At 49.4% G+C, this 18219-nt stretch overlaps 1 protein-coding gene across 4 annotated transcripts in view; it reads right to left on the bottom strand.

Moving 5' to 3' along the window:
* Positions 1-18219, bottom strand: part of LOC140409641 (uncharacterized) — a 133062-nt gene extending 114843 nt beyond the window's left edge. For 3 of the 4 annotated variants that reach the window (XM_072497972.1, XM_072497975.1, XM_072497974.1), the window contains exons 1-4: positions 18108-18219; positions 16373-16401; positions 9776-9892; positions 6379-6501 (exon numbers count right to left, since the gene is read on the bottom strand). In XM_072497972.1, the coding sequence (XP_072354073.1) occupies positions 6379-6501; positions 9776-9892; positions 16373-16375 (243 nt within the window). In that variant the 5' untranslated portion in view covers positions 16376-16401; positions 18108-18219. The remainder of the gene's footprint in view (positions 1-6378; positions 6502-9775; positions 9893-16372; positions 16402-18107) is intronic. The other variant, XM_072497973.1, reaches the window with a different exon arrangement.

Raw genomic sequence — 18219 nt, 5'->3', positions numbered from 1 at the left:
GGTGGATGGAACATTTTCAGACTGGAGACCAGTTACCAGTGGTGGACCACAGGGATCAGTGCTGGGTCCTCTGCTATTTGTGATTTTTATCAATGACTTGGAGGAGGGGGCTGAAGGGTGGGTCAGTAAATTTGCTGATGACACCAAGATTGGTGGAGTAGTGGATGAGGTGGAGGGCTGTTGCAGGCTGCAAAGAGGCATTGATCGGATGCAGAGCTGGGCCGAAAAATGGCAGATGGAGTTTAACCCTAATAAGTGCGAGGTGATTCATTTTGGTAGAAAAGATTTGAATGCGGATTACAGGGTCAATAGCAGGGTTCTGAGGAATGTGGAGGAACAGAGAGATCTTGGGGTTCATGTCCACAGATCTCTGAAGGTTGCCATTCAAGTGGATAGAGCTGTGAAGAAGGCTTATAGTGTGTTAGCATTTATTAACAGGGGGCTTGAGTTTAAGAGCCGCGGGGTTATGCTGCAACTATACATGATCCTGGTGAGACCACATTTGGAGTATTGTGTGCAGTTCTGGTCACCTCATTATAGGAAGGATGTGGAAGCATTGCAAAGGGTGCAAAGGAGATTTACCAGGATGCTGCCTGGTTTGCAGAATAGGTCTTAAGAGGAAAGATTGAGAGAGCTAGGGCTTTTCTCTTTGGAGCGGAGGATGAGAGACGACTTAATAGAGATTTATAAGATAATGAGGAGGATAGATAGAGTAGATGTTCAGAGACTATTTCCTTGGGTGGATGTAGCTGTTACAAGGGGGCATAACTATAAGGTTCGGGGTGGGAGATATAGGAGGGATGTCCGAGGTAGGTTCTTTACTCAGAGAGAGGTTAGGGTGTGGAATGGACTGCCTGCTGTGATAGTGGCTTCGGACGCTTTAGGAACTTTCAAGCGGTTATTGGATAGGCAAATGGAGCACACCAGAATGACAGGGAGTGAGATAGCTTGATCTTGGTTTCGGACAATGCTCGGCACAACATCGAGGGCTGAAGGGCCTGTTCTGTGCTGTACTGTTCTATGTTCTATGTATGGCTAATGGCCCCATTGTGCGAAGGAATCGAAGGGCACTGTGAAAGGTTGCTTGCCCACAACCACTTTCCCCTCCATTTCCACATGTTGAATTGCCACCTCCAGACATCTTGAACCACGAGGCCACCAATCGTGCCTCCCTCTCGCCTGTCAAGACACCGTCATCCCCTCCACCACCTCTCTGGTGGTTGACGAGGATCAGACGAAAGCCTCAGAGACTGGACTTATGACCATTTGTTTTGTTTGTTCTGTTCTGTATTCCTCAGTCAGTCACATTAGACAGACACATTCACATGTATATACATCTAAAAATAAAAAAAGGGGGATGTCATGATATGCAAACATGCAACCAGTGAACACTCCGAATAGGACACAACCAATGGGCAGTCAGGACACTCAGAGGTGGCATTACCACAAGGGGGCATGACATAAACACTATAAAAGGCAGTCACAGTGCCTCTTTCCACAGACAGACATCTAGAGAGTTAGACAGGGTTGATCAGCAGCATCACACCCCAGCACGTGGCTTAGAGCAAGCTGATACAGTTAGACTGAGTTACTACAGTTAGATTAGCAGAGAGTCTAACTCATTTGAGAACTGTGCTAATAGTTCAATAAACACGTTGAACTCATTTCAGAGTCTGGAGCATCCTTTAGTTAAGTCAAGTAGCAGCCTGTGTTATCCGAAGCAGCATAACATAACACTCTCCTAACCTTTTCTGGTCACTAAGGGCAATTTATCATGGCCAATCCACCTAACCTGCACGTCTTTGGACCGTGGGAGGAAACCGGAGCACCCGGAGGAAACCCACGCAGACACGGGGAGAACGTACAGACTCCGCACAGACACAGTGACCCAGCGGGGAATCGAACCTGGGACCCTGGAGGCTGTGAAGCCACAGTGCTATCCTCTTGTGCTACTGTGCTGCCCACGCACCAGGAGGAAACCCACGCAGACTCAGGGAGAACGTGCAGACTCCACACAGACAGTGACCCAAGCCGGGAATTGAACCTAGCACCCTGGAGCTGTGAAGAAACTGTGCTACCCACTGTGTTACCAGGGGTAAGCTCCATATAAAGTTGGCCAAGAATGGAACTGACAGTACTGGGGTCTGATGCATATTGTACGTTACAATAAACCAAAATTACTTTTGTGCTAACTCAGTTTGGACTCCTTTGTGGAATACAAAAAGGGGCTGGTTTAGCATAGGGCTAAATAGCTGGCTTTTAAAGCAGACCACGGAAGGCCAGCAGCATGGGTTCAATTCCCGTACCAGCCTCCCCGAACAGGCGCCGGAATGTGGCGACTAGGGGCTTTTCACAGTAACTTCATTTGAAGCCTACTTGTGACAATAAGCGATTTTCATTTCATTTTCATTTCACATAACTTGCACACATCATCTCAGTATCATAACATTGTTGCAGTGCATGATGCATGCCGTTGTCCAGTGACCTCATTATTGACCTATGCTCGTTTGTCACATAGGTCAATGGAAAAATGACCCCAGTGTGAGAGTATTATTTATTCCCTTCTCTGTACAAATATTGAGCGACACTAAAAGATGGGGAACAATCCTATAGTAATTGTCTATTTCGTGAGTAGCATCTTTATAACGCTCTCACAGCCATTTGTTTTTAGGAGGGCATTTTTTGGAAGAGAGACATCACTGTCCAGAAAGGGAATACTTTCCCACTTCTGGCTGGGGCACAAGCTAAGACGCAGAGCACTGTTTACTCCATCTGTCTGCCTTACCCTCCCCCTCCAACTCAGAGATGGAAGCTGCATTTCTGTAGCATCTTTCAGAATGCTCCAGATTGCTTCACAGCCAATCAGGTACTTTGGAAATGTAGTTCCTGCCGTATTGGAGGGAATTTGCGCACAGCAAGGTGCCGCAATGAAGTAATGACCAGATCATCTGTGTTGTTATTGCTTGAGGGATAAATATTGGCCAGGACACCGGAAAGGGTACTCTCCCCCCTGCTCCACGCCCCCCCCCCCCCCACCTCCCTACCCCCCCCCCCACCATTTTGAAAAGTGAAGTGGGATCTCATCCATCTCTGAAACAGCACCTCCGACAGTGCAGCGCTCCCAAACGTCACCAGTGTAGAATTTCTGCTTCTCACGAAAACCACCACCGTGGGAGCTGAGGGGCATTTTGTTCAAGTTAGGGGGCAAACAATTTCTGCTAAGTGCACTCAGCGTGAGCTTAAAACTTTTGCCAAGACGGCAACAAACTCAATGAACTCTGGACCGTTGCAGCCAATAAATGCAAGGCCAGTGGGTCTGGCTCACTCCACCAACCAGGCCCTCATCACATGAATTCTCAGAGCTCCGTGTGTGTGTGTGGGTCACACCTTCACAGCCCAAAAAGATGTGCAGGGTAGGTGAATTGGCCATGGAAATTGCCCCTTAAAGCCTGACATTCCCCACGTGGAGCACCAAATCGAATTTCACTCTCCTTTAACATCGCATCTCACTTGTCTTTGATTATCTGGTCACAGTATCTAACGGTTTGTTTTACGTTACCCCTGGAAGAAGTCCTTTTGGGTTGCACCTTAAATCTCACGTGACTCTCTCATGCCTCTCAGAAGGTCTTGGCTCTTTCTCAGCCCTGGTCAGCACTAAAACTGTTGTCACTCCACCCCCATCACATCAGCTGTGCAGATGACAGCCAATTGTGACATCACTTCCCCCTCACCCTGCCCCTCCCAACCTGGGCAGAAACATTCGTCAGCCCCATAAAGAGGACCAGACCAGGAGGGTTTTACTGTGAGGTTGGCTGGATTCTCCAAAAATGGGGCTATGTCCTCACTCCAGCGTACAAACGCTGGCGTCTCACTCCGGACTTTCCTTAAGAAAGGGGGCCTGCAGGGCTGGTTGGGCCCCAGCTCTGGCTGCGGATTCGGGGGCCCGCACTTCTGGTCGTGAGTCCGCGCATACGCACGGCAGCGCCGTGCATGATGGCGCACTCGAACCACAGACTGTAGGCCCCCCTCGAGATCGCTCGCGCCCGCGGGTCCATGCCATCCATGAGGCCCCCCCCCCCCTCAGTGACCGATCCCCTCTCCCCCCCCCCACCAGGGCGGCCGCTGACTGAGTCCGTGCAGCTGCCAGCTGAGGTTCCCGACGGCTGGTACGTGGTTAGAACCACGCCATCGGGTGCCCGGCCACTCTTGCCCGGAGAACTGCGGGGGCGGGGCCTCTGTCAATGGCCCCCTAGCCACGCCGTGTAGATCGTGCGCAAGCGATTCCCGACCGATTCTCCAGAATCGCTTGCACGCGATCTACGCGGCGCCGGTCCCGGTTTCCTCATAACAGGCCATTGGACTGGCGCGGGACTGCGGAGAATCCATCCCAGCCTGGCTTTAATAGGACACATTTAAACTCAAGGACTATGTCCGGCCTCTCAAGGCCATGGCGCTATTTTAAAGAGTAGCAGAAGGGTCATCCCTCCATCAACAGCACAGATAAAATGGTGCAGATAGGTGGAGTTGAGGTAGAAGATCCAAGGTGACCTTGTTGAATGAAGGCTCCAAGAGCCGACCAGCCTGATTCAGCTCCTGCTTCTATGTTTCTGCAGTTCCAATATCTATGTTTTATACTTGGGCTGCAAACCAACCCATTGGAACAGAGTCCTGGGATGAGGGCATTTATCTGGGTGTTTCCCGGCACTCACAGCCCCAAGGAACACCACACTATCTCCCGGGACTCTAGTTCTATTCAGGCGCTCAGTGGGGAACTCCCCGACGAGGCCGCACTTAGTCCCACATCCTGCACTGAGGAGCTTCACTCCCCGGACCTCCTCAGGGCAGGCAGAGATTGGGATGCCATTTTTAAGATGGTGACCAAAGCTCTCGACCCCCGACACAAATCCTGAACTCCCCCACAGCCCCAACTCACCCACCCATAGGGGGGTCCTTGGGCCCCCCACATCCACTGCACCAGGCACCCCCAATCCCAAGTGCAGGTAAAGTGCCAGCATGGCACCACCAGCCTGACACCCTGCCAGCTGGCAGTGCCACTTGGGCACATTAGCAATGCCAGGCTGACACCCAGGTGGCACAGCCAGGCCAGCATGAGCAGGGTGCCAGGAGGCACACCCTGCCCAGAGTGCAAGCACCTGGGGGGGTATCCGATCCACTGTGAGACCCCCCACAAGTGCCACATCTGGTCCCTATTCGTGGAGACCAGTACAGGACAACACTCACCCAGGTCTCCAAGGCAAGGGGGTTAGATCCCAATGCCTTGGGTACCTCAGGGAAATGCATATTACAGTGAGACTAGCTGTCTCGCTCGAATATACAAATTTACAAAATAGTGATACCGCCCACAATGAGCAGGATTCAGATTGTGATGTTTGGCGAGCGGGTTAGATCTCGTGAGGAGCGGCTAGCCGGATAGATCCTGGAAGACTGATCTCCCGCCATCTACCAGCCACACCTTTCGGGTACAATGCGGCCAACACATCGTGCCCTTGATCTTTTCTCAAACTCTGGCTGTATGAGTGGTGGGTCGGGAAATACTGAAGGGTTACAGCTCCCAACCCAGGAGCACTGTGAATTTGTATAATCAACTGCCATGTTTCCTACAACACTTGAAAAGCTCTTTTGTTCACTATAAAGCACTTTGAGGTATCCTGAGGTCCTGAAAGGTGCTATATAAATGCACCTTCTTTTTTTCCTGCTGTCTACAGTTGGAACACAATGTCAGCAGAGTGGTGCTTTGAGCTCTGGTCGATAATTATTCTCGTACCAACATCACTAAAGTAGATGATCAGAACATTATCTCATTTGATCATTGTTGGGCTTGGCTATGTGAAACTCGGTTGCTACGGCACAATGACTACAATTCAAAAGTACTTTTATTGGCTGTGAAGCACTTGGGGCACCTTGAGACCTTGAAAGCCAGTACATAATTTATTTTCTCTTCTTTCTTCCGAGGAGCTGGCACCAGGGGCAATGGGCCAAATTACATTGTGCTCGGAGATGCCAGGTGAAGAGAGAGACAGACAAACTGCTTAAATTCAGACATCTAAAGGCATGGCCATCAATGATGGGGTGAAGAGAGAAATGGAACTGTTGTAGGGGCCAGAGGAAGTTAGTGGGAATAAATAGAAAGGAGCTAGTCAATGAAACACATTTAAACACCTATCACCACCACTCCTATCACCTCACCATACTCACCGATCCACACTCACCAATCCACACTCACTAATCCACACTCACCAACCAGTCGCTGCACAGAACTGAGAGTTAAACCTGTGGCCTGTTTGGTTCCGTTGCACAAATTAAGCCGCACATTAACAACCAGGATTGGTTATCCAGTTACTGTTTGTTCCTCGTTACCTCAGGATTGAGGTGCTCCTTGATTTTTCCGACTGGAAGTTTATATATTTGCTGTCTCCTGCGCTCATTGAGTGGTTTGTAATCATCCATGTAAGTGGTGGGATATGCTTCCCTGTAGTCATCCTGATCAGAAATCCAGAAACACGTATATAATTAGATTCATGGGGATCTCCACTATATTTGAGAGTGTCTTCTTAAAAGAGACTACAGTGGTTCAGTTGAGCAACGCTCCTCGGAAGCACAGAAGGGGAAAAGGAGATTTGATAGAAATATTTCAAATCGAGGGTTTAGAGATAGTATGGTTTTTTTTTGTTCATGGGATGTGGTCATCGCAGGCTGGGCCAGCGTTTATTGCCCATCCCTAATTGCCCTTGAGGGGGCAGTTAAGAGTCAGCCACATTGCTGTGAGTCTGGAGTCACACGTAGGCCAGACCAGGTAAGGATGGCAGATTTCCTTCCCGGAAGTGAACCAGATGTTTTTATTTTACAACAATCACCAATGGTTTCATGGCCATCATTAGATTCTTAATTCCAGATTTTTATTGAATTCAACTTCACCACCTGCAATGGCAGGATTTGGGAGCACTCTTTCCGGCTCAGAGGTGAGAGTGCAAAGGTGATCCAAGGTCATCCAGCTTTAGAACATAGAACATAGAACATTACAGCGCAGTACAGGCCCTTCGGCCCTCGATGTTGCGTCGACCTGTGAAACCAATCTAAAGCCATCTACACTATTCCCTTATCATCCATATGTTTATCCAATGACCATTTAAATGCCCATAGTGTTGGCGGGTCCACTACTGTTGCAGGCAGGGAATTCCACGCCCTTACTACTCTCGGAGTAAAGAACCTACCTCTGACATCTGTCCTATATCTACCTCCCCTCAATTTAAAGCTATGTCCCCTCGTGCTAGACATCACCATCTGAGGAAAAAGGCTCTCACTGCCCACCCTATCCAATCCTCTGATCATCTTGTATGCCTCAATTAAGTCACATTTTAACCTTCTTCTCTCTAACTAAAACAGCCTCAAGTCCCTCAGCCTTCCCTCATAAGATCTTCCCTCCATACCAGGCAACATCCTGGTAAATCTCCTCTGCACCCTTTCCAATGCTTCCACATCCTTCCTATAATGCGGCGACCAGAATTGCACGCAATACTCCAAATGCGGCCGCACCAGAGTTTTGTGGAGCTGCAACATGCCCTCGTGGCTCCGAAACTCAATCCCTCTACCAATAAAAGCTAACACACCATACGCCTTCTTAACCCTCTCAACCTGGGTGGCAACTTTCAGGGATCTATGTACATGGACACCGAGATCCCTCTGCTCATCCACACTACCAAGAATCTTACCATTAGCCCAGTACTCTGTCTTCCTGTTATTCCTTCCAAAATGAATCACCTCACACTTTTCTGCATTAAACTCCATTTGCCACCTCTCAGCCCTGCTCTGCAGCTTATCTATGTCCCTCTGTAACTTGTAACATCCTTCCGCACTGTCCTCAACTCCACCGACTTTAGTGTCATCTGTAAATTTACTCACCCATCCTTCTACGCCTTCCTCCAGGTCATTTATAAAAATGACAAACAGCAGTGGCCCCAAAACAGATCCTTGGGGTACACCACTAGTAACTGGACTCCAGGCTGAACATTTCCCATCAACCACCACCCTTTGTCTTCTTCCAGCTAGCCAATTTCTGATCCAAACTGCTAAATCACCCTGAATCCCATGCCTCCGTATTTTCTGCAATAGCCTACCGTGGGGAACCTTATCAAATGCTTTACTGAAATCCATATACACCACATCAACTGCTTTACCCTCGTCCACCTGTTTGGTCACCTTCTCAAAGAACTCAATAAGGCTTATGAGGCACGACCTACCCTTCACAAAACCGTGTTGACTATCTCTAGTCAAATTATTCCTTTCCAGATTTTTATACATCCTATCTCTTATAAACCTTTCCAAGACTATGCCCACAACAGAAGTAAGGCTCACTGGTCTTTAGTTACTGGGGTTGTCTCTACTTCCCTTCTTGAACAGCGGGACAACATTTGCTATCCTCCAGTCTTCTGGCACTACTCCTGTAGACAATGATGACATAAAGATCAAAGCCAAAGGCTCAGCAATCTCCTCCCTAGCTTCCCAGAGAATCCTAGGATAAATCCCATCCGGCCCAGGGGACTCATCTATTTTCACACTTTCCAGAATTGCTAACACCTCCTCCTTATGAACCTCCAGCCCTTCTAGTCTAGTAGCCTGTATCTCTGTATTTTCCTTGACAACATTGTCTTTTTCCTGTGCGAATACTGACGAAAAATATGCATTTAGCACCTCTCCTATCTCCTCAGACTCCACGCACAACTGTCCTTGACTGGCCCTACTCTTACCCTAGTCATTATTTTATTCCTGACATATCTATAGAAAACTTTAGAGTTATCTTTGATCCTACCTACCAAAGACTTCTACCATGTCCCCTCCTGGCTCTTCTTAGCTCTCTCTTTAGGTCCTTCCGAGCTAACTTGTAACTCTTGAGCGCTCTAACTGAACTTTTACATCTCATCTTTACATAAGCCTCCTTCTTCCTCTTGACAAGTGATTCAACTACTTTAGTAAACCACGGTTCCCTGGCTCGACCACTTCCTCCCTGCCTGACAGGTACATACTTATCAAGGATACGCAGTAGCTGTTCCTTGAACAAGCTCCACGTTTCAATTGTCCCCATCCCCGGCAGTTTCCCTCCCCATCAGATGCATCTTAAGTCTTGCCTCATCGCATCGTAATTGCCTTTCCCCAGATATAACTCTTGCCCTGCGGTATATACCTATCCCTTTCCATCGCTAAAGTAAACGTAATCGAATTGTGATCACTATCACCAAAGTGCTCACCTACCTCCAAATCTAACACCTGTCCTGGTTCATTACCCAGTACCAAATCCAATATGGCCTCGCCTCTCGTTGGCCTATCTACATACTGTGTCAGTAAACCCTCCTGCACACACTGGACAAAAACGGACCCTTCTAAAATACTTGAACTGTAGTGTTTCCAGTCAATATTTGGAAAGTTAAAGTCCCCCATAACAACTACCCTGTTACTTTCGCTCCTATCCAGAATCATTTTTGCAATGCTTTCCTCTACATCTCTGGAACTTTTCGGAGGCCTATAAAAAACTCTTAACAGGGTGACCTCTCCTTTCCTATTTCTAACCTCAGCCCATACTACCTTTATCCCTGAGTTGGGGGGCGGGGGGGAGATACTATACTGTCCCTGTTTCTGTGTTAACGGTGGTGGATAATTACAAAGAGTTTACAACAACACATAAACAGACCATTCCACCCGACTAGATTATACTCCACATGGGCCTTTGCCATGGCTGCTGTCACTATTTACTCTCGATTACCATTGGAATCGTCAAGTTGTCACTCTTGGGTTTGGCGGGTTCATCTTTGGCCAGTTTGGCAGCAGATACGGAATACTTCTTATAATCATGCATATATGTTGATTCTGGCTCGGTCTCCTTTATTTGAAAGAAAAACAAATATCAATGATTAAATGAAGAAATAAATACATGGGAACCAATTCACGACCGGGATTTTTCAGACCCACGGAGGAGGGACTTGGAGGCAGGGTGTGGGGCCGGTGGGGGAGGTGGAAAATTGCGTCGGTCCTGTTCCAGCACCATCGGACTGGGTATTGATTTTACTGGATGACTTGTCCAGTGGAAACGGCGCGTGGACCTGGAAGCAAGGTGCTTGAGGCAATTAAGGTGCCAATTGACCCAGATCTTATGAGTTCCAATTTTGCACAAAGTACGCGGGGGGCATGAGTGTCAGAGCCCTGGAAGGTATAACCGGAGATGTCAGGTCAAAGAAACATAGAAAACAGGAGCAGGAGGAGGCCATTCAGCCCTTCGAGCCCGCTCCGCCATTCATTATGGTCATGGCTAATCATCCAACTAAATAACCTATTCCTGCTTTCCCCCCATATCCTTTGATCCCTTTAGCCCCAAGTGCTATATCGAACCCCGTCTTGAAAACATACAATGTTTTGGCCTCAACTACTTACTATGGAAACAAATTCCACAGCTCACCACTCTCTGGATAAAGAAATTTCTCCACTTCTCTGTGCTAAATGGTCTGCCCCGTATCCTCAAACTGTGACCTCTGGTTCTGGACATACCCACCTTCGGGAACACCCACCGTCGGGAACATCCTTCCTGCATCGACACTGTCCAGCCCTGTTAGAATTTTATAGGTTACTTTGAGATCCCACCTCATTCGTCAGCAAACTCCAGTGAATATAATCCTTTTTCTTTATAAATTTAGAGTCCCCAATTCGTTTCTTTCCAATTCAGGGGCAATTTAGTGTGGCCAATCTAGCTACCCTGCACATCTTTGGGCTGTGGGCCCACGCAGACATGGGGAGAATGTACAAATTCCACGCGGACCCGGGGCTGGGATCGAACACGGGTCCTCGGCACCATGAGACAGCAGTGCTAACCACTGTGCCGCCCGAGCAAAGATAATCCTAACCGATTCAACCTCTCCTCATACGTCAGTCCTGCCATCCCAGGAATCAGTCTGGTAAACGTTCTCTGCACGCCCTCTATGGCAAGAGCATCTTTCCTCAGATAAGGAGACCAAATATTCCTGGTCGTGCCAATGGTGCATTTGGCAGCAATTGGGTAAGGCAGCAGGCGTCCACAGGTATGTCATATCATGTTGCAGTGGGGAGGGGAAGTTCAGGTGCTAGGGCTTTGAGGTCGAGTTTCCACATTATGCCATCATTGTCTTCACTGAGAGAAGACGGAGAGGGGGTGGGGTGAGGTGGTTGGAGGAATTGTGTGGCAGAATAGCCCTTGAGACCAGCTGTTTCCACATGCCTTGGGCATCATGCACCCAAGAGGTGATTCCTCTAGGGGGAGGAGCTCCCTGAGAGGGAGGGAGCTGCAGCCACTCAGATCCAGAAAGCTGCGGCCTCATGGCCACCTGAACGGACAACCTTTGGATGGGGAAGCAGCAGAAGGCCGAGGAGGGGGACATGAGCAGGTGTCAGCACAGAGAAGGTGGCACCCTGTAGGACGGTCCCGCAGACAGAGGATGAGCTACCTCTAGCTGTCGGATCAGCAGTGGTGATGAAGGTAGCGCCTGAGAGGCTGTCCTAGATGGTGGATGAGCTGAGCACCATTGACTTTGGTGGTCATCTGATGCCAATGCAGGCCATGGTCCTTAATTATTACTCCTCTGGTTCATTCAAGGGGGACCTGTCAAGACATTTGCGACAGCTCACAATTGTTGGCACATTATTGCATCAAGGTGGTGCCCATGACACCTTTAGAAGGGCCGGCCAATACATTAATTATCACACTGGTCTGGGCGGTCAGTCTGAGAGAGCCATAGGATTCAGCACCATCACCAAACTCTCCCGGGTGTACAATGTGATTGACCTGCCATCAAGGCTCCCACAGGCCTGCCCGCAACCTTCACTAAAGGGAAGGGATTCCATTCCCACGACGTGCATCTGGTCTGAGACCAGCATCGGGGAATCAGAATGCGTACACACGCTCGCACTCGCAGAGATTTCCATTCCCACCTAGGCCTTCAAGGTGGGTTACCCATAAAAAAAATGACTGCTGACTGCAGTGAGGAACCCCAGGATAGGAGCAGAGAAGAATTACAACACCAGAGGATATAATGGAGTGTGAAACATCTTGATGACTAGCTATAGCATCCAGAGACATGTCGGGTCACATGAAAGGTGCAATGACATCGGGGCAAGGGTGTCTCATACAAGCACAATTCAGATGACCCTTCTCATATCATGCTCCCAATCAAATAAAGGTCCATATTTACTCTGAACTGTTGCTATTTACCTCAGTTGCAAGCCCAGACTCCGACACAAAGTGTTACCTGGTCCTTCTGCATGATCAATATGACATTACAGGCACCACTGTCCATCCCAAAGAGCTTTTGGTGAGCCATGCACTTCCAGCCAGGAGTAGCTACATGTCAACATAACGCATAATAGGGGTGGCATGTGGCGCAGTGGTTAGCACTGGGACTGCGGCGCTGAGGACCCGGGTTCGAATCCGGGCCCTGGGTCACTGTCCGTGTGGAGTTTGCACATTCTCCCCGTGTCTGTGTGGGTTTCACCCCCACAACCCAAAGATGTGCAGGGTAGGTGGATTGGCCACGCTAAATTGCCCCTAAAATTGGAAAATAAATAAAATTAAATAATTGGGTACTCAAAAATATTTTTAAAAACATAACGCAGAGTGGGCGGGTTCACCGCAATTGCCGAATTGGCCCGATGCCGGCGCCAAGAACAGCGCGAACCACTCCGGCGTCGGGCCAACTGGAAGTTACGGAATTATCTGGACTTCCGGCGGCAGTGCCAGCCAGCGCCGAAGAGACTGCGGTAGTGCAGGTGCAGAACCGCCGCCGTGGTTTAGCGCATGCACAGGTGGTGTCTTCTCCGCGCCGGCCATGGTGGAGCCCGACAGGGGCCGGCGCGGAAGGAAGGAGTGCCCCAACGGCACAGGCCCGCCCGCAGATCTGTGGGCCCCGATCGTGGCCCAGGGCACCGTGGGCCAGGGCACCGTGGGCCAGGGCACCGTGGGCCAGGGCACCATGGCCCCCCCCCCCCTCCCTCCCCCCGGGGCCCACTCCACCCCGAGGACCGCACCAGCCGGCCTACCAGCCAGGTCCCGCCGTGTGGGACCATGTCCAATCCACGTCGGCGGGACTGGCCAGAAACCGACGGCCGCTCGGCCCCTCAGGGCCCAGAGAATTGCCGGGGGTGGGGGGCGCTGCCAACGACCCCCGACCGGCGTGGCGTGAGTCCCACCCCTCCCGAAAACCGCCGCCGGAGAATACGGCAGCTGGCATTGGACTGGCGGGGCGGGATTTGCGCCACCCCCCGGGGATTCTTCGACCCGGCGGGGGGTCGGAGAATCCCGCCCATTGTCTTTATTACAAATGCAAGCAGTAACTCCCTCACAATCTATTCACCCAAGAGGTTCAAGTGCATCTAGTAGGTTTTCTTAATTCCTTTCTGAGTGTCACTGTCCCTTTGCCGACAGCTGCGGTGGAGGCAGGCTGCAGACCTTGCTGTCCCATATCCTGGGATGATCTTTGCGGCTGTCCTCCGACTGCCTGAGGCCTGGGTTCCAACATGCTGATGTGGCCCTGAACAGGTGCAGGAGCCTCTTCTACCACTCCCGGAGTGCTGGTGTTACTGGCAGAGGAGCTGCTGTCCAATACAAAGAGGAGGTCCTGATGTGGAATGCAGCCACTCCAGCCCCCTTGCAACGCACACGTGTACCTCCCTGCCGATCTGAGATGGACGAGGAGTTGGTGGAGTTCCCAGATGCCTCGTGCCTTCCAACTGCTCCATTGAACTCATGGATAAGGTGATAGCGTGCAGGCCGTCACATACCTCAGCATCCATGGCCTGCTGGATCTGGATCGCCATGACAGTTGCTGATCTCTGGAGGGAGGAGGCCAACCATGCGGACAATAGGGAAATGGCAGGATTCATAATCTTACTTCGCATTCCTTCGCTGTCCCTGAACAATCTCTGTCCGTTCTTTGGGCAACTCATGTTGAACTTCCAGCATCTGCTGTCTCACTGAAGTTTCACAGTCTCAGCCTAGGGTTCAGCCTCAGCTTCATATTCCATAGTCCTCCGACTGTCATTGCCTTGCATGTGTGAATGTGTATATGTGTGCGTGCATGCATGTGACCTTGAGCCAGAGAAGACCTGCCCTGCTAGCCGGCTCTTCAGGGAAGGTTTCAGTCAGGAGTGCCTTTGACTGAATTCTAGGTGCTGGCACCGCTTTAAAGATGGAGCTAACATATCCATCGGCATCAGATGAATACGTAGCAGTCAGCTCAACGCCTGCCTCCCTTCCAAAATGGGCACGTGCCCCCACTCCTCCATCTGGCAGCAGTTAATTGGGCATCCAGGGTGAGATAGTGTTGCTATAGCGGATCGCGAGGAGGCCTCAGGGTCACCAACTTGGACTCCGAACTGTCCCCTCTTGGCTCTGCACAGAAATTCTCAGCCAAAATAAAGCTGGATCATAGAAAAGGCAACTCATTGGCCTTAAGACCGCATGTGTCATTGAACCTGCTTAATCCCCAAGGAGCGTAGGAATTGGACAAGGCCATTCAGCCCTTCAAACTTGCTTCCATTATTTCAATTTGGATGTCAACTCCATGAAGCCACCCTTGTTCCATATACTCTTGACCCCGTATCAAACACCATTTGCAGACCCCCCCGCCCCCCTTTGCATGCAGACTTTACCCCTGAAAGATCTGGCTCGAGTCTTTTGGCTATGTCCCAATTTCGAGATTCCCCAACTAGTTTTGCTCCACCTCCCCTCTCAGTTTCCCCTAAATATCTTGAAACCTTCAATCAAATTATTTTTTTAAAATGTATTTCATGGGATGTGGTTGTCACAGGCAAGGCCAGCATTTGTTGCCCAGCCCTCATTGCTCTTAGTTGAATGGCTTGTCCAGTCATTTGAAGGGGGCATTAAGAGTCAACCACACTGCTGTGGGTCTGAAGTCAGAATAGATAAGGACATTAGTGAACCAGATCGGTTTTTACCTCAATCAATGATCATTTCATGGTTACCATTACTGAGAGCGAGCTTAACATTCCAGGCTTATGAGTTGAATTTAAATTTGGGGCGGCATGTGGCGCAGTGGTTAGCACTGGGTCTGCGGCGGCTGAGGACCTGGGTTCGAATCCCAGTCCTGGGTCACTGTCCGTGTGGTATTTGCACATTCTCCCCATGTCTGCGAGGGTCTCACCCTCACAACCAAAGATGTGCAGGGTAGGTGGATTGGCCACGCTAAATTGCCCCTTGATTGGGAAATAAATAATCGGGTGCTCTAAATTTGTAAAACAAAAGATGATTGAATTTAAATTCCACCAGTTGCTGTGGTGGGATTTAAACCCGTGCATTAACCTGGGCCTCTGGATTACATACCTCTTCATTCACCTGAGGAAGGAGCAGCGCTCCGAAAGCTAGTGACATCGAAACAAACCTGTTGGACTTTAACCTGGTGTTGTAAGACTTCTTACTGTGCTCACCCCAGTCCAACGCCGGCATCTCCACATCTGGATTACTAGTTCAGTGACAATACCATTGCATCATCATCTCCCCTCAGGTTGTCCCTCAACATTCTCGACTCCAGGGAATCTAACTGTAGTTCGTGCAATCTCTCCTTGTGTTTTAACCTTTCGCATCCAGGAATCATTTTAGTAAATCTACACTGCACTCCCTCTCAGCCCAGCTACCTCCCTACTGTTCTCATAGAGCTAGGGAATTTCCCACTGAACATCCAGCTCAAAGCACAGCGGGAGAAACATCAAGGAAGTTTACCCCTTCACCTAAGCTAATACACAAGGCATTGGTTACCTCGAGGTAAGATCAGCCACGAAGAGAGGTGGTTTAGGCTGGGGTTGTTCTCTTTAGGGCAGAGAAAGCTGAGGGGGAACCTGATGGAGGTGTACAAAATAATGAAGGACATAGGGCAGGGAGAAAGAAACATTTCCCCTTAGTAGAGGGCTCAATAACCAGGGGACATAGATTTAGGGTAATGCGCAGAAGATTTAGAGGCGATTTGAAGAAAAACATTTTCACCGAGAGGGTGGTGGGAATCTGGAGCTCGCTGCCTGAAAGGGGGAGAAAGACGGGAACCCTCACAACATTCAACAAACATTTAGATAAGCACTTGAAACACCATAGCACACAAAGCTATGGGCCAAGTGCTGGAAAATGGGATTAGAGTAGCTAGGTGCTTGATGGCTGGCGTAGACACGATGGGCCAAAGAGCCTCTTTCTATGCTGTAAAATTCTATGACTCTACAGCAGAGTGTTGTCAGTGCCAACTGAACCAAAGTGCCCCCCCCCCCATGTCTGTACCCCTCTTTTGAGATTGAGTGGGAAAGAAATCCTGGATAAGGATGAGTTTTTGGATCTTACCATGGCGCCGACTGGCGGGTTTCAGCTGGCTGGAGAAGGTCAGAGGCCATACACAGAAAAAAAGAAGAAAAAACACAATTAAAATCATATCGTCTCCAGGTGGAAAAGTGGAATGAATGTCCAAGCGCAAAATTGCCAGGCATAGTTATTTTTTATCCCTTTTCAGGAGGTGGGCATCACTGGCAAGTTTGACATTTATTTTCTGTCCTAGTTGCTCTGGTTTGATGCATGAGCGGGCCATTAAGAGTTAATCAAGCTGGCATGGAACTGGAGTTAGACATAGATCCACACCAGCCAACGCCGATGGAGCTTCTTCCCTTAAAGATATGGGTGAAGAATTTGGATTTTCATGGCAATGTAACAGATTCACGGTCACTTTTACAGACACTGACCTGATTTTTGCTATTTAAATTGCCCTGGCGGAATCTGAACTTGTTCGAACTAGATGCTAGTCCAGTAACGGTAGCATTGTGGTTAGCACGATTGCTTCACAGCTCCAGGGTCCCAGGTTCTATTCCGGCTTGGGTCACTGTCTGTGCGGAGTCTGCACGTCCTCCCCGTGTTTGCGTGGGTTTCCTCTGGGTGCTCCGGTTTCCTCCCACAGTCCAAAGATGTGCAGGTTAGGGGGATTGGCCATGATAAATTGCCCTTAGTGTCCAAAATTGCCCTTAGTGTTGGGTGGGGTTACTGGGTTATGGGGATAGGGTGGGGGTGTTGACTTTGGGTAGGGTGCTCTTTCCAAGAGCTGGTGCAGACTCGATGGGCCGAATGGCCTCCTTCTGCACTGCAAATTCTATGATCTATGATCTAACAAAACCACCTTTTTTGTTCTTTATTCTTTCATGGGATGTGCCCTTTGCTGTTGGGCCAACATTTGTCCCTAACTGCCCTTGAATACAGTGTCTTGCTTGGCCATTTCAGAGAGCACATTGCTGTGGGGGTCTGGAGTCACATGTAGGCCAGACCGGGTTAGGACGGCAGATCTCCTCCCCTAAAGGACATTAGAGAACAAGAAGGGTTGACGACAGTTGATGGTAATTTCATGGTCACTATTACTGAGACTAGATTTTTTCAATTCCAGATTTATTGATTGAAGTTAAATTCGACCAGATGCATTCACTTGGGCCTCTAGTTGCTAGTTCAGTCACATGAACACCAACTCCCACTGCACTACCACTCACAGGCACGACCATGTCCTATTCTGGTGTTATCTTGCAGACACTCATAAAGTCATGACACCTGGGTGTCACAATAAGAGTTTTGTGCCTTTAATGGAGTCACATGGAGCAGACCCAATCAGATTCTGGATCCTCATTAACAAACTTTAACATGTTAATTGGATCAGTTTCACTTGAATATTTCTCTGCTCGAAGGACGGAAGGAGCAGGCGCTTGGTAGGACAATGACCTTCAAGTCACTCAGCATCCTGATTTGGACCTGTGTCGCTGTTCCTTCACTGTCACAGGGTCAACATCCTTGACCTCCTTCCCTTTGGGAGGAACTTTGGGACCGCCCCCATCACTTGGGCTGCAGCAGTTCCAAAGGCCTCACCCCCCCCCCCCCCCCCCCCCCACCCCCCCACCACACCACCACCATCCTCAAGGGGTAACTGGGCATGGGCAATAATTTCCAGCTTTGTCTGCAATGCCCACCTCCTGCAGAATAATTTTTCTTTTAAAACATCGCTTATGGGACAAAGTTAGTCTCAGGAATTTCTTTGGAGTTCATCAATTACCTCCTTAAATTGTTCGAGTCACTGCAATTCTCTTTGTCCTCTTTCTTCAGGGATTTACAATATGCTTTCTTCCGAGTTAAGTGGTATCATGAGTCTAATGTATGTTTGTGTG

This window comes from Scyliorhinus torazame, chromosome 3, assembly GCF_047496885.1.
Source record: "Scyliorhinus torazame isolate Kashiwa2021f chromosome 3, sScyTor2.1, whole genome shotgun sequence".
NCBI lineage: Eukaryota > Metazoa > Chordata > Chondrichthyes > Carcharhiniformes > Scyliorhinidae > Scyliorhinus > Scyliorhinus torazame.
Note: the sequence above shows the minus strand (reverse complement) of the source record. Positions and strands in the feature narration are given on the sequence as shown.